We start from the raw sequence: 15,833 nt of genomic DNA, 5'->3' as shown, positions 1-15,833 counted from the left end.
TTCATGTATGCATACGCATACATGCAATGTTTTAAATAACGGAGCGTGATGCGTAGTGTTCAGCCCTTTATAGCGTGTAGCTTAAGCTACACGATATGTCTACGCTTTAATTTAAAAATAGAAAAAATATGGTAAATAGTAAAAAAATAAAAAATATAAAAAAATGCCTAACAGATGATTCATTTTTTCATTTTTTCAAGTATATGCATGTTCAAACAAGTTATTAATTATCATTTATCAAAAGCTAATCTACATATATAAAGTTATAAAACAAATCAAATAATTATTGCATCAACAACTTTCTAAGCAAACCACTTTAATTAATAATGTCTAATTGAAACCACAAGTCACAACTCACAAGTATGAAAAGAAATAAAAATCTCATAGGTTAAGAGTGTCAAGTACAATACAGATGTCATCAATACGAAGAGGGGTTTTCGAAAACCCTCTTTCGAAACCCTTTTTCTTTTTAGTTTTAAAGATTTATTAGTGTGTGAGTTTCACACCAACTTTAACAAAGCATCACCACCATTTTAAGTGAAAGTAAACATAAAAAGCTTTGGTTTTAACTTTACATTTTAAGGTTTTTTTATGATGTGAATTTTACACACTTTTAAAAAATAAAAAAATAAAAATAAAAAATACATTGTAGCGTACACTACATGCTACGTAGCTTTAGTGTACCCTACGACCCTTGAAGCGTATGCTATAGTGGATTTTTGCTATTTAGCTATGATACGTAGCGTTACGGCCACGCTACACTACGAACGTTATTCAAAACACTGCATACATGATCCATACATCCATGCATGCATGCATACATACATTTCATCCATCCATCCATATATCCATACATACATTAATACATCCATCTATCCATGCATATATGCATACAAACATGCATCCATCCATCCATGCATACATCCATACGTACACACATAAAGGATCAACCAACCATCTATGCATGCATGCATGCATGCATACACACACACACACACACGACCCATTCATCCATCTATGCATAAGTACACACACATACATGACTCATCCATCCATATATATGCACATATACGTACTTGTAGGGGTGTACATCGAGTCAAACTAAGTCGAGCTGGCCTCAGCTTGACTTGGCTCGGCCACTAGCTGACCTCAGCTTGAACTCAGCTCGGTTCGATCCTTGAGCCTGACTGGCCAGCTTGGCTTGGTTTGGTCAGTAGTTCGGGCCGAGTTCGAGCCAAGATCGAGCCGAGTTCACCATTGAGGCATTTTTACAAACACCTGAACTGCAACTTCAAAATCTCACTGTATGTAAAACAAAAGCAATGGTTTTACAGGTATTTTATCAAACACCTTCTAAGCAACATAAAAACCAAGAAAAAAAGGGTATTTGTTTCATGTACATACCTTCCTTGCCACCAGCCACACTTCGTTGAGTCATTTCGTCAAACACTTGGTGAGCAACATCAATAGCAAAGTAACCGAGTCACTAAACTGGTTCGATCCGAGTTCGATTTGAGTTGGATTCGATCCGAGTCGAGTTGAGCTGGGGCCAGCTTGAACTTGGCTCGAACTCATTTTCAAGCTCAAAAAATCAGCTCAACTCGGCTCAAACTCAGCTTTGAACCGAGTTGAATCGAGCTTTTTCGAGTCGAGTCGAGCAAGCAAACCGAGCTAGCTCGGTTCGTGTACACCCCTATGTACTTGCATTATGTGATGCAACCATACATCTATGGAAAAATTAATTTTTGAAATGGAAATTATTTTTTTAATTTTTATTTATCTTTGAAAAAGTAAGATGTTTAACAAGAAATGGACCCATTTGATCATCCACGTACAACCACAAATAAGAAAAAAATTGAGCCCTTAATTAGTAATCCATTTTTTTCTGAAAAATCGAAAAATCCACATGAATCGATAGATTGACCAACTCTCGTCAACATGTTAAAAATTGAGCCCTTAATTAGTTAATTTAGGCGAGAAAATAGGGAAAAATCGGATTCTCCCCATTTCCCCCTATTTTGACTCTCAAATCTTTTGATTTTCAACTCAAATCCATATCAGTGCATGATTCTCATGCATAGACATGGATTTATAGTAGAATTCATGCCAAAAGAAAGGGGAAAAAGAAACTTTTTTTAGCAAATTTTTTTTACCTTTTCTGTTTTTTTAGGTCACCACCACTTTCAAGTGTCGATTTCTCCCTTAAATGAGGGATTTGATTCACAAAAATTGGAGAGGATAGTAAAACTCATGCCAAAAGAAAGGTCAAAATCCAAATGTAATTTTTTTTTTCTTTTTTTTATTTTTTATTTTTAATCCTCTTGATTTTTTGGCTTTTATGCATACTGCACCTTGTCTCAGCATGTATTAGCAATAATATTGTCGATACAGGTGATAGATGGGAAAGCTTATAAAGGGGATCTAGCGATATTTAGTTGATACTAATACTATCACCTAGTAATACACATTGTTTGAATTATCTACGATATTATTGTTATCTCCAGCTTGGCGATACCGATAACATCGGTAGTGATGCCAATAACACCGGTAGTATTAGAAACTCCAAGCATCAACAATGTATTGCTAAGTACTACCAACGAATTGATATCGCCAATATTTTCAACTGTGTAAATTTCAGGCGTCGCTTGTATTGCTAATGTATTGATATCGCCAATATTTTCGACAGTGTAAATTGTAGGTTACGCTTGAATCACAAGTGTATCTATCAATGATATTTCAATAATATCGCCAACATAGAGATATCACAAAAAGTTTGTTTATTAAAAAAAAATAAATTCAAATTTTTTACGAGCACATTGTTGTATGCAGTTTTCAATTTGTCATTGCTAATATTGATAATATCTCAAGATTATCATTATTGCAACATGCGCGATATCAAGACCACAATCTTTTGTTTCCTTTCTTGTTGTTGATGATTTCTTTGCAAAATATCACGAGTTGTCAATATTCTGCAATATCGATGGATGTTTGAATGGAAGGTTGGATGGATGATTGGATGGTTAAATGGGATGGATGGGATGGTTAAGACCGTTTCTTACAACGACACATGCTTTTAAGCCACCATTAAATGGAAACTTATTGTGTATACGCTGCCTGTGTCTAGGTTCTGTCAGTTACGCTGCCTATCAGAGGGGTGTGTAGTAATTCCCTTACAGATTGGACCGAGATCAATTCTGAAGCCACCTTCATGCCCCCTATTCGCTTCCAAAACTTCTATCATCTCGATAGTTCAATTTATTTAGGATGCTGAATCACCAAACTGGGGGTGCTTTTTCCAGAAGGTTACCTGTGAAAAAATCACGCTGAACATATTTGCAAACACTTACAAGAAGACCTTTTCATGTTTTTGCATGAAAATTTTGGATCATGAACGGTGTTGAAAGTCCTAATTGCATCTCAAGCACATAATATTTTCTCATTATATGCATTCTGAAACATGTAAAGAGTCATTCTATGTTTGGTACATGCAAATTTTGAAGTATTGGTATCGCTACAAGTTTCATTGGTTCGGGTTACGGAAACAATATTGATATCGCCGATAACCGGAAATGTGGGGAAACATGGTGAAAATGGTGGAATTTTTCAATGAAAATTAGAGATGCTAAAATGCACATATTTGCATAATTAGGAATTTAAAAAAAAAATGCAAAAAGAATGCATACATAATAAGTTTTCATTTAATGGGGGCTTAAAACAATGTGTTGTCATAAGCAATGTTCGAAAAATCTATATCACGTTACGCATCGCGCCCTTGGGATATCGATACGTGTCGGTTATCACATGGGATATATCGGTTGTGTCGCGTAATGTATCGCTGTTGTTGGAAACATGGGGAAACATTGAGAAATTGGTCGAATTTTTCAATGAAACTTCAGTGATTCTTCATTTGCTTTTGAATGTATTGCTTGTATTTCCACAAGCAATACATTCAAAAGCAAAAGAAGAATCACTAGATCAAGTCACATCAAGGTATCCCGTATCGGTATTGGTTGGTGTAACGGTGCCCTCCGATACCGATACGGATACGGGGGTGTAACGGCCTGTAACGGTGCAATTTTTTTTTTTTTTTTGCCAAAAAAATATGGATTAAATCTGGAATATTCTAAGCATTCTAAATATGCATTCATTTATAAATTGGAATATGTTTATGGTGGTGTAACGGTCCACTCTTTGGTGAGAAGTTGTATCGAACTGTCTGATGAATTTATGAACCAGATAACTTGAATTTGACTACAAAATTCATATATTTAATTTTCTATCTACTATCAATGATAGATATATTTGAATGAATGTAATATGGAAATATCTTACATGTGTAGGTGTTTGCAATTATTTTTGAGGAATTTCTGGAACATACCTGTGGCTGTGACTGTGATTCCTGTCTATGACCTATCATTCTAATATGATTAAAACATCATATTCTACCATTAAAACAGCAAAACATTCAATAAAAAAAAGATTTTTTGAATTAAAAAAAAAGGGCCGAAAATAGTGCATAAATAGAAAAAAATTATAAAAAAATATAAAATGAAAACAACAATCTGTAAAATGCACATTAACATGTTCTACTATGATTAACACATCATATTCTACCAATAAAACGAAAAAACATTCAATAAAAATTGATTTTTCGAATTTTTTAAAAAAGGGCCGAAAATAGTGCGTAAATAGAAAATTATAAAAAAATATAACATGACATTAACAATTTGTAAAATGCACATTAACATGTTCTATTATGATTAACACATCATATTCTATCATTAAAACAACAAAACATTCTATAAAATTGATTTTTTAATTTTTTAAAAAAGGGGCCGAAAATAGTGCATAAATAGAAAAAAATTATAAAAAAAATTTAAAATGATATCAACAAATGATATCAACAATCCGTAAAATGCACATTAACATGTTCTACCATGATTGACACATCGTATTCTACCATTAAAATAGCAAAACATTCAATAAAAATTGATTTTTCGAATTTTTTAAAAAAGGCCCAAAAATATTGCGTAAATAGAAAAAAATTAAAAAATATATATAAAATGACATCAACAATCTGTAAAATGGACATTAATATCTTCTATTATGATTAACACATCATATTCTACCATTAAAACAGTAAAACATTTGATAAAAAGTATAAATACCTATTTTTGAGGAATTTCTGAAAAATGGCCCACGGAGCTTCGAATCAAGAAAATCCTTAATATAAGTTGTTTTTATCTGAAATATCAAGCTAAGATTGGTCGAAAATAGCAATAGAATGATTTAGAAGAGTTTGGAAGAAAGAAGTTTCAAAAAAAGTGAAAAAACGGACCTCAAAAAGCCAAAAAAAAAGTGACCATTTTCTGACCATTACGCCTTGATCATTATTGGGCAGTAACGGCCGTTATGCCCCGAAACGGTCGTTACGGCTACAAAATCGGTGGGGTGCTCGTTACGGCCCCGTATCGTGTAACGGACACGGCCGTTACCGATACGTAACGGCTGATACACCCGTATCGTAACCGATACGGGACACCCTGGGTCACATACATGTTTGATTTTATGTTTGGACACAGATTGCAACTGATTTGCGAGAAATTGGGAAATTTTGATTTTTTTTCTTTTTTAATTTTCCGCAACTCGGCCCATTTATTCCAAATCTTGAAATCGAAGCTCCCAATCCAAGATTTTTCATGCAAAACATGAAAATCATGGATTTGTAACAATTTGATATTGATTTAACATGATTTACAATAAAAAGAAGGGATCAAAAATTGAAAATGTTCACCGGATTAAACATGTAGGATATATCCCACCACTTGTGCGTTTCGTATCGCATAGGTGGGATACAAGATATATCGTGGGATATATCAGCCGATATCGCCGATATTTAAAACACTGGTCGTAAGGAATCAATCCAACCATCCCATCCATTCCATCTATACATTCAACCATCCATCCAAACATCCATTGATATTTCAGAATATCGACAACATGATATTTCACTGAGAAATCATTGACTATTGGACAGGGAATGAAAGATTGTGGTCTCGATATCAGCAAGTTACGATAACGATAATATCGCGATATTATCGTTGACAAATTGAACATTACATACAAATATGTGCCCATAAAAAATTAAAATGATTTTTTTTTAAATTTAAATAAACAGATTTTTGGCGATATCGATACATTGGAGATATTATCGAACTATCACCGTTACAATGGCGATACAAGCGACACTTAGAATTTACATAGTCGAAAATATTGGCAATACTTAGTGATACATCGCCGATACTTGGAATTTTTTTATACTAGCGTTATTGGTATCGCTACCAATGTTATCAGTATCGCCTAGCTCGAGATACAGATAATATCAGGGACACTTCGAACAATGTGCATGCTTGGATGCCAATACTCATGCGATGTTATTTCAGAGCATTCATGCTTGGATTGGATTTATTGGTCCTCTTCTTACATATCACGCATCTGTTCTTCACTAAACTTTGGTAAACAAAGATGCAAACACAGAGACATGTCTGCACCAGAAAATTTTAGAGTAAAACGATGTTCTATTCTCTTCTCAGCAAGTTTGTTAAAGATTTTCTGTGGTTTATTCTCCGGAGTTGTTTTCTTATAAATCTTTATCTTATAATTTCTCAATTGTAACATTCTCATATATTTGCATTGCCATTATGGTGACTGATAAACAGCTTCTATTGGTTCAAGATGGGAAGCTTTATGGACGGGATCCTTTTTATGATGTGATCTCTCGAGCCTTAGCATTACCTGAACTTACAAGGAACCATGAACTTCAGAAAAATGAATTCATTGTACGACTGGGGCAGGTCAGATCATTAACTTTTATTATGGTCTATTATTTTAATTGTGCTCCATGTCTTGCACCTTCATGTTGATACGAAACCCTGTGCTTCGATAGGTCATTTCATCTAATTTTTGCAACACATTTATGGATGTGTAGCTGGTGGTCAACTTGCTTAAAATTCTTTGTACAAATGCTGCATGGCAACGGCGTAAGCTTGGGAAAATTTTACAAGATTGGAGTGTTACCTCCATCCAGGTTTGTGCTGTATGCTGAATGTTGTTCTGAACTCCAATATGGGATGATCTCACTATTTTGTTTTTCATTCCATTTCGAAACCTAATTGCGAAATTGTTTTGATTTTTTGATCTCCTGCAGTCTACCTACACATGCTTCTATATAATCTTTTTCTTACTACCTCCTTTTTCTTAAAGGTTCATCTACAATATATATATATATATATATATATATATATATATATATATATATATACAATATATATATATATATATATATATATATATATATATAAAATTAAAAGGAAGATATGGCCAATAACTGACTCGTTTCTGTTATAACTTCTGGTGTTTTGCAGCTGGAGCTAGCCTTAAAGAGGGAGTTTGGAGAGAGGTCAAATATTTCTATCGATGAGGTGCCTTGCTCTTATATCAGTTGAAATTCATTTCTTTTCCATGGTTACCATATAGAGTTGGTCTCATTTCTAGTAGTTAGACATTTTTCACTGCAATTAATTTTTTTTTTTTTTTTTTTTTGGGTTAGCTTGTTAGTACACACCCATGTCAGTACACACACTCATGTTAGCCACCCCCGCTAGGGATCGATTCACTGCAATTAATTGTTTGTGCAGAATGTATGCATGAAATTGTTGAAACTTCTCCTTATTTGGGCTGAGGAACAGACATACTGGATTGCTTCTCGTTTCCTCACGTTGGGCTTCGAACTGGAACTCTATTCTCCTAGTGAATACTGCATGGTTTATTGGTATATGTACGTTGTCTTGATCAAGCTCTTAGAGAAGTCACAAGTCAAAATAGCTGGGAGCATTGATAGTTGTGAGTATCCACATCTACTTGCTGTTACATGTTATTTCTTTGTATTTGATGGCAAACGATTGATCTGGATAGACTTTTGGTATTCTTGCTTCAGTCCGTTGAGAATATGTTGCTCGGCACATTTTAGCCAAACTCATAAAAACAATGTTTTAAAACTGCATCAGAGTTGCTAGCCCAACTGGAACCAGAAGGTCTGGCAATCGACTTTGGTGATATAAATAGATTCCTGGCTTTTGCATACTAAAGCATCAGGTCTCTGGCTTTTTCTGCATTGAATGTGGACCATTGATGTGTGACTTTTTAATTATCTAAGCCACTGATTGACGGAACTTCTGAGGAGATTTTTCGGACATGCCCCATATGTGCAGTGTTTTAAATATCGACGATATTGGCCGATATATCCCACGATATATCTTGTATCCCACCAGTGCGATACAAAACACACAAGTACTACGATATATCCCACATGTTCAATCTGATGAGCATTTTCGAATTTTGATTCTTTTATTTTTTGTAAATCATGTTAAATTAGTGTCAAATTGTTACAAATCATAAAAACTCATGGATTGGGAGCTTCAATTTCGAGATTTGGAGGAGATGGGCCGAGTTGCGGAAAATTAAAAAAAAAAATAAATCAAAAATTCTCAATTTCTCGCAAATCGTTTGTAATCTTTGTGTCCAAACATCAAATTAAACATGTATGTAACCTAATCTAGTGATTCTTCTTTTGCTTTTGAATGTATTGCTTGTGTTTCCACACATCTTCTTACATTTATAAATTATATGAATAGACATTGAATATCTTTCATCAATTCAGTTAGACAACGCATAGATTAGGACCCCATACAAAGAAAACCTATTGTGCATACTTGTTTTTTTGTTATGTTTTGATTTATAAGTGTGTATTGATGTCTTTTTTAACAGTTATCGAAGTTCGATTGAAAAATTCAAGCAATTTCCCAATGTTTCCCCATGTTTCCAACAACAACGATAAATTACACAGTACAACCGATATATCCTATGCGATAACCGATACATATCCGTATCCCATGAATGCGATACTTAACGCGATACCGATATTTCGAACACTACATACATGGTGGCACCAGTGTTCGTAATATTGATAATATCGGCCGATATATCGATATCGGTAGTTAGCGATACGGAACCCCCGAAAATGCAGAAAAATACTGTGCTCCCTATAAGGGTTCGATTCCCCTCCTTGGCTTTACCCGATACACGTGGTTGTGGGTGATTGTGTGTATCCGCAGGAATTAGTCTCACTTCAAAAAAGAGGTGGGGACACCCTGTCTCGTGTCTTATTTTTTTTTTTTTTAAAAAAACAGATAAATACTGAAAAATTGCCAAACTTCCATTTATCGTGCTATATATCACAAAATCGTGAGATATCGCCGATATATCGTGCGATAATGCCTGATATCGCAGATTTTTGCGTAGGACTGTAGTCGTGCTACATTCGGGGACATCTTATTTGCATCCCATCCAGAAATTCCAAAAATATATTAAAAAAAATTACATATATAGAAAAAATCTCTTCCTGTTCAATCTGCCTAAGAGAAGCTTTTGAATGGATTTGGTGGGCCATGGTTAACATTTCCGGGTCATATAAGAGAAATCTGTCAAAATCCGGAGAAATCCGAATATTTGGGTGAAATCCGGAGAAATCATCGCCAAGATCCTGGATTTGGGAGAGATTTTTGGGTTCCGGAAAGGCCGAAACCCTCTCTATGTCGAAAAAAGGGATTTGGGAGAGATTTTTAGGTTCCGAAAGGCTGGAACCCTATTTGCGTTGAAAAAAAGGGCGTCCGAGCCCTTTTTATAGTTGGCCGGTGTAGGACACACCACCGAGCTGACAGGTGTGTTGACGTCACCAATTTTTGTGGGTCCCATCATGAGGCATGCGTTATATCCAAACCATTCGTCCATTTGGAGAGCTCGTCATAAGGCTTGAGCCGAAAAATAAGACAGATCCAAAGATCAAGTGGACCACACTGCAAACAACATTGGGAGATTAAACATCTACCATTGAAACCCTTTTGAGGTCACAGAAGTTTTGGATCAATATGATATTTGTTTTTCCTCTTCATCCAGGTCTATGTGACCTCATGAACAGATTGGATGGAAAATAAAATTTATGGTGGGCCCTACGAATGTTTTAACAATGGGAATCACAGTCACATTGCTATTTGTGGTGTGGTCCACTTGATATGTGGATATGACTCATTTTTTTATCTCCTGATCTAAAATGATCTCTCCAAATGGTTGAACGGTGTGGATATAATAAATACATTATTGCTGGGCCCATATAACTTTGAGCCATCCGTACAACTTCGCTGTTGTTGCCAATGTGGTGGGAAGCGGATTGCATGGTATCGTGTACTGAGTAAACTCTGTGGGGCCCACTATAATTCATGTATTGTATCCACTCTGTCCATCTATTTTACTAGATAATTTTATGGTTTTAGACCAAAAAATGAAGCATATCCAAAGCTCAAGTGGACCACACCACATAAAACAGTGTGAATTAAACGTCTATCGTTGAAAAATCCTTGAGGGCCAAAGAAGTTTTGGATCAAGCTAATATTTGTTCTTTTCCTTCATCCATGTCTTTGTGATCTTATGAATAGGTTGGATGATATTTGTTCTTTTCCTTCACTATAGGCCCTAGGATGGTTTCAACTGTGGACTATACTCAGGGAAATAATGGTGGTTGAACACGATACCATTAAAAACTTCTTAGGGTGCACCTTGATTTTCCCTATATTTTATTAGGCTCCTAATCCGTTGATAACTTCGCATAAGTTTTGATGAAGTGAAAAAACCGTTATTAGCTTGATCCAAACTTTTGTGGCCCACTAATGGTCAATCACCATTGTTTCCTGTGGTATGGTCCACCTGATTATTGGATTTGGTTCATTTTTTGGATGATGTCCTAAAATGATATGAAAAAACGGATGGACGGGGTGGATAATGAATATAGTTATCTTAGTTCAATCGAACAACACATAGCTTAGGACCTCATACAAAGGAAACCTATTATGTCCACTTCTTTTTTGAGGTTTTATGATTTAAAAGTGTGTATTAGGGTCTTTTTAAATAATCCCTGAAGTTTTATTGAAAAATTCAACAAATTTCCCAATGTTTCCCAAAAAGTGCGATAAATTACGCGATACAAACGATATATCCCGTGCGATGACCGATATGTATCTGTATCGCAAGGGTGCGATACATTGCGTGATATCGATATTTCGAACACTGGGTGGCACTAATCAGATCAACTCTGTGGATCACCAGATCATGGACACTTGTCTACAGTGTTAACAACACTGAACTCACCTTGGAACTCTGGATCAAATAGTATTGTTGTCTTTCATTTTTAGAACCCAATAGTCCAATACCTCAAAAAGAGAAGAAGCATTGATCGCTATTTGATATTATACTCACCATTGTTTAAATTATCTCCAATATTATCGTTATCTCTAGCTTGGTGATACTGATAACACCGATAGTATTAGAAATTCCAGTCATAAGCAATGTACTAAGTATCACCAACGTATCGATATTGCCAATATTTTCAATTGTGTAAATTCCAGGCATTATTTGTATTGCCAACGTATCAATATCACCAATGTATTGCTAATATTTTCGACTATGTAAATTCTAGGTGACGCCGTGATGCTTGTATCACAAGTGTATCAACGATGTTTCATTAATATCGTCAACATAGAGATATCACAAAAAGTTTGTTTGTTTTTTTTTTTTTTTTTTTTTTTTTTTTTTTTTTTTTAAATTATTTCAATTTTTTTATGAGAACATTGTGTATTTTATTCCTAAATATGGAAATATGTGTATTTTAGCATCTCCTGAAGTTTCACTGAAAATTCTACCGTTTTCCCTCATTTTCGATTTTCAGCGATATCGATATTGTTTCCATATCCCCAGCCAACAAAACTTGTAGCAATACCGATACTTCGAACACTAATACTCCCCGAATTCTCTGGCTTATCGTGATTTGCCAAATTACACGTGTGCGCATGTGCTTGTGTGTGTGCTTGAGGCGTGCATGCATGGGAGGGAGGGAGAGAAGGAGAGACAATATTAAGTACAGAACACATTCTACAGGCTACTATGCAAAAAATGCACTGATTGGATGATCCAATCCATCCCTGATTTTTCCTTATTGGACATTCTGTGGGCTACTACGTAAAAAGCACACTCATCGGATGATCCAATCTATACTTATACTTGATTTTTCCTTTACTGGTTGGAGGGAGGGAATTCTTCCTTGATTAGAGCTGGAGGGGGGAGGGATCTATGGTGGGCTCAACCAAATATATTGACCAAATCATAGGTTCGACCTATTTTTGTGTAAATGATCTTGATTGTCCATATTAAAGGCTGATGATAATAGGGGCAGAAATTTCATATTGGTGTAATGTGTGCATGGAAGCACATTAAATCTTTGTTAGACTTAATGGATGGTCTGGATCAATCAATTGGATTGTCTAAGTGCCCTAATGCAACTAGAGTGATGTAGGATGAGGTTTTCTAACTTAAAATGATAACAAATTCAAATTTCTGATTTTGTGAGCAATAAACGTAAAATTCAGCAACCTCATATCAATTCAAGCAATAATCAAATAACTATATGTAAAGCCCTAGGCTACCATATGTTTGAAATAGGAACTATTAAAATACTATCACCATAGGTCCCAATGGAATTAAGGAATTCCACAATTAATATAGGGTTAGTCTAACAATAAAAAGGAATAATTTGAATCTAAAAGGGATTAACAAAAATTAGGGTTTAAGATGATTTAGGGTTGGGCTTTTGAGAGAAAAGGGGAAAACCTGAAAATTAGGGTTAGGTGTAGGAATTTTTTTTTAGATCTGTAAATCTGTAATTATGGAAATTCGGAATTAAAATTAATTGTAAAAAGAAATTAAAACAAAGTTAGAAATTTGAATATGGAGGAATTTAGAAAACTTATTTGATTCGAGGCGCGACGAAAGTCACTCGGCTTGAAATTGATTTGTCCTCCTTTGGACGATGTCCGTAGTGCTATAGGAATACTGGACAATCAATCTCCAGGATACCCTCGAATGTTGTCTCGTCACACCGGCGCAATCGATGTATGAAGACTCGAACCGTCACTGTTTGTCTAACCCGAAGACTAAACCAAATGAATTTGTTGCAGAGATTTGAAGTGAGAGAGGGAGTTGAAAGATTGAAATTAATTAAAATTCGGAACCAGAGAAGTGAAGTCCCTTATATAGACTTCGAAGGTTGCCTCGAATGGGTGTGTACGCACCCATGCCAACAGTCATGGTCGTTGGGTTTTTTGAAGAAGAAAACTTTTCGTTTTCCGGCTCTGTTCGGTAATACAAAACAAATAACCATTCTGTTCAACCATTGCAAGATGAAATTTCAAAAGGCAACAAAAAACTTTTAGGCTTGCAAGTCTATTCAGCAACGTGCGTGCACCACACCTCACCGTGCCACGCCACGTCCACGGCCATAGCTCGGCCCGGCACGCAGGCGCGTATGTGGTCCATGGCATATATTGGGGCTGATGGCATAGCTCCCCAAACAACCAAATTCACATGCCTCCTGAAAGGGCTTAATCCCTATGCAAATTCTTCTTATAAACCCAAAATTTTCTTCTTGCCTATTCGATGTAGGACTAAACCCACACCACTACAAGACAAAATTCCTTTGTTGCTTTTTGAAAATTTGGAGTCAATTTTTCAAATCGTTTTAAATTATTTGTTTATTTATTTTGAAACAACAAAAAATACAACAATCCCTCACATATTTCAAAATAACGACTTTTGGGTTAGATAGAAATAACTGTGCATTATATCGATGTCTAGTAGACTTGAATCGATACTTAGAACATACAAAGTAGGTTCATAGGAGTCAGGTGACAAATAGTCTCGAACCAAATTCCTATTAATGTAAAATGGTTACACATGTCACTCACACAATTGTTCCGATACAGATGATTCTGTGGTTTGATGATTTTTGGCCATTATCTTTAACTAGATTTCACTAGTATTTTAGAAAATTCGTCCAAATTCTTTTAGGAAGCGGCCTCACCTCCACACTAGTATAGGTGAATTCCATCAAGTGTATGCAACAACTGAATACACCACCAATAAGTATATGACATATGGATTCATTAAGAGTTCGAGACTCAACCTTACTAATTGTTGCTTGCACTATCTACACCATAGAAGGAGCTTTCTTATCGCAGTGCTATACGTTTCCTAATGTTTTGTTGTTTACCCATTTGAAATCTATCTCATGGGATCTTCATTTGTATAGGTTGGGTTACCAACATCGGTAGCTCATGATATTGGACTCAGCCGCATTCCCTTTGATGTATCTAGGACTAGTTATTTACTAAGTCCTTTAGATATGCCAAGTTCTTCTTTGATCTCACAAAATCATTGGCTATTACTCCATGTAGTTAATGTCTTACTATATTATGCCGGAGTCGAATAGGCCTACTTTTGCCATTATAGATCTTATTATTTGCACTTGTTATAATAGCTTGACTATCATAATGTAGAGATATAGCCGAAATAGGTTTTGACTACAAAGCTATATCGGCCAATAGATTTCTAATCCATTTTGCTTATGTTCCAGCCTTTTCCAAAGCAATGAATTTGAATTCCATAGTAGATTGAGTAATACAATCTGTTTTGTGGATTTCCAAGAGACAACTCCTCCACCCAAAACGAAAACATATTCACTTGTGGATTTTGATTCATCTGAATCTGTAATCCAGTTAGCATTGCTATATCCTTCCAATATAGAGGGAAAGCCAATGTAATGTATACTATATGTAATTGTACCTTTTAGATACCTTAGTATTCTAGATAAAGCATTCCAATGATCATGATTAGGATTATGAGTGTATCTGCTCAATCTATTTACTGCATAAGCTATATCAGGCGTTGTGCAATTCATTAGGTACATTAGGCTACCAATGATTCTGGAATATTCAAGTTGTGATACACTTTCACTTGTGTTTTTCTTTAGATGTATGGAATAATCATAAGGAGTGCTAACAGGTATGCTATCAAAGTGATTAAAACCTTTTAACACTTTCTCAATGTAATGAGACCGAGAGAGAATAAAACTATCATATTTTCTGATTATTTTTATTCCAACAATTTTTTTGGCAAAAAATATGAAAAGATATGGATTAAATCCCGAATACTCTAAGCATTCCAAATATGCATTCATTTATAAATTAGAACATATTTATGGTGGTGTAACGGTCCACACTTCGGTAAGAAGTTGTATCGGACTGTCTGATGAATTTATGAACCAGACAACCTGAATTTGACTACAAAATTCATATATTTAATTTTCTAACTATCTACTATCAATGATAGATATATTAGAATGAATGTAATATGAAAATATCTTACATTTAGGTGTTTGCAATTATTTTTGAGGGCCAAAATTCATGCGTAAATAGAAAAAAATATAAAATGGCACCCCAAATATGTAAAATGCACATTAACATGTTCTACTATGATTAACACATCATATTGCATCATTAAAACAGCAAAAGAATCATTAAAAAATGATTTTTCGAATTTTCAAAAAAAGGGCCGAAATAAATGCGTAAATAGAAAAAAATATAAAAAAAATATAAAATGGCACCCCAAATATGTAAAATGCACATTAACATGTTCTACTATGATTAACACATCATATGGCATCATTAAAACAGCAAAAGAATCATTAAAAAAATGATGTTTCGAATTTTCAAAAAAAGGGCCGAAATAAATGCGTAAATAGAAAAAATATAAAAAAAATATAAAATGGCACCCCAAATATGTAAAATGCACATTAACATGTTCTACTATGATTAACACATCATATGACATCA

At 34.8% G+C, this 15,833-nt stretch overlaps 1 protein-coding gene across 3 annotated transcripts in view; it reads left to right on the top strand.

Annotated features, from left to right (window-relative positions):
- The window catches only part of LOC131258366 (uncharacterized), a 96,114-nt gene that overhangs the window by 58,383 nt on the left and 21,898 nt on the right, over window positions 1–15,833 (top strand). For all 3 annotated transcript variants that reach the window (XM_058259640.1, XM_058259638.1, XM_058259641.1), the window contains exons 9-12: window positions 6,720–6,854; window positions 6,989–7,087; window positions 7,425–7,481; window positions 7,698–7,902. In XM_058259640.1, coding sequence (XP_058115623.1) covers window positions 6,720–6,854; window positions 6,989–7,087; window positions 7,425–7,481; window positions 7,698–7,902 — 496 coding nt within the window. The remainder of the gene's footprint in view (window positions 1–6,719; window positions 6,855–6,988; window positions 7,088–7,424; window positions 7,482–7,697; window positions 7,903–15,833) is intronic.

This window comes from Magnolia sinica, chromosome 10, assembly GCF_029962835.1.
Source record: "Magnolia sinica isolate HGM2019 chromosome 10, MsV1, whole genome shotgun sequence".
Lineage (NCBI taxonomy): Eukaryota > Viridiplantae > Streptophyta > Magnoliopsida > Magnoliales > Magnoliaceae > Magnolia > Magnolia sinica.
This window is presented reverse-complemented; position numbering and strand designations above follow the sequence as displayed.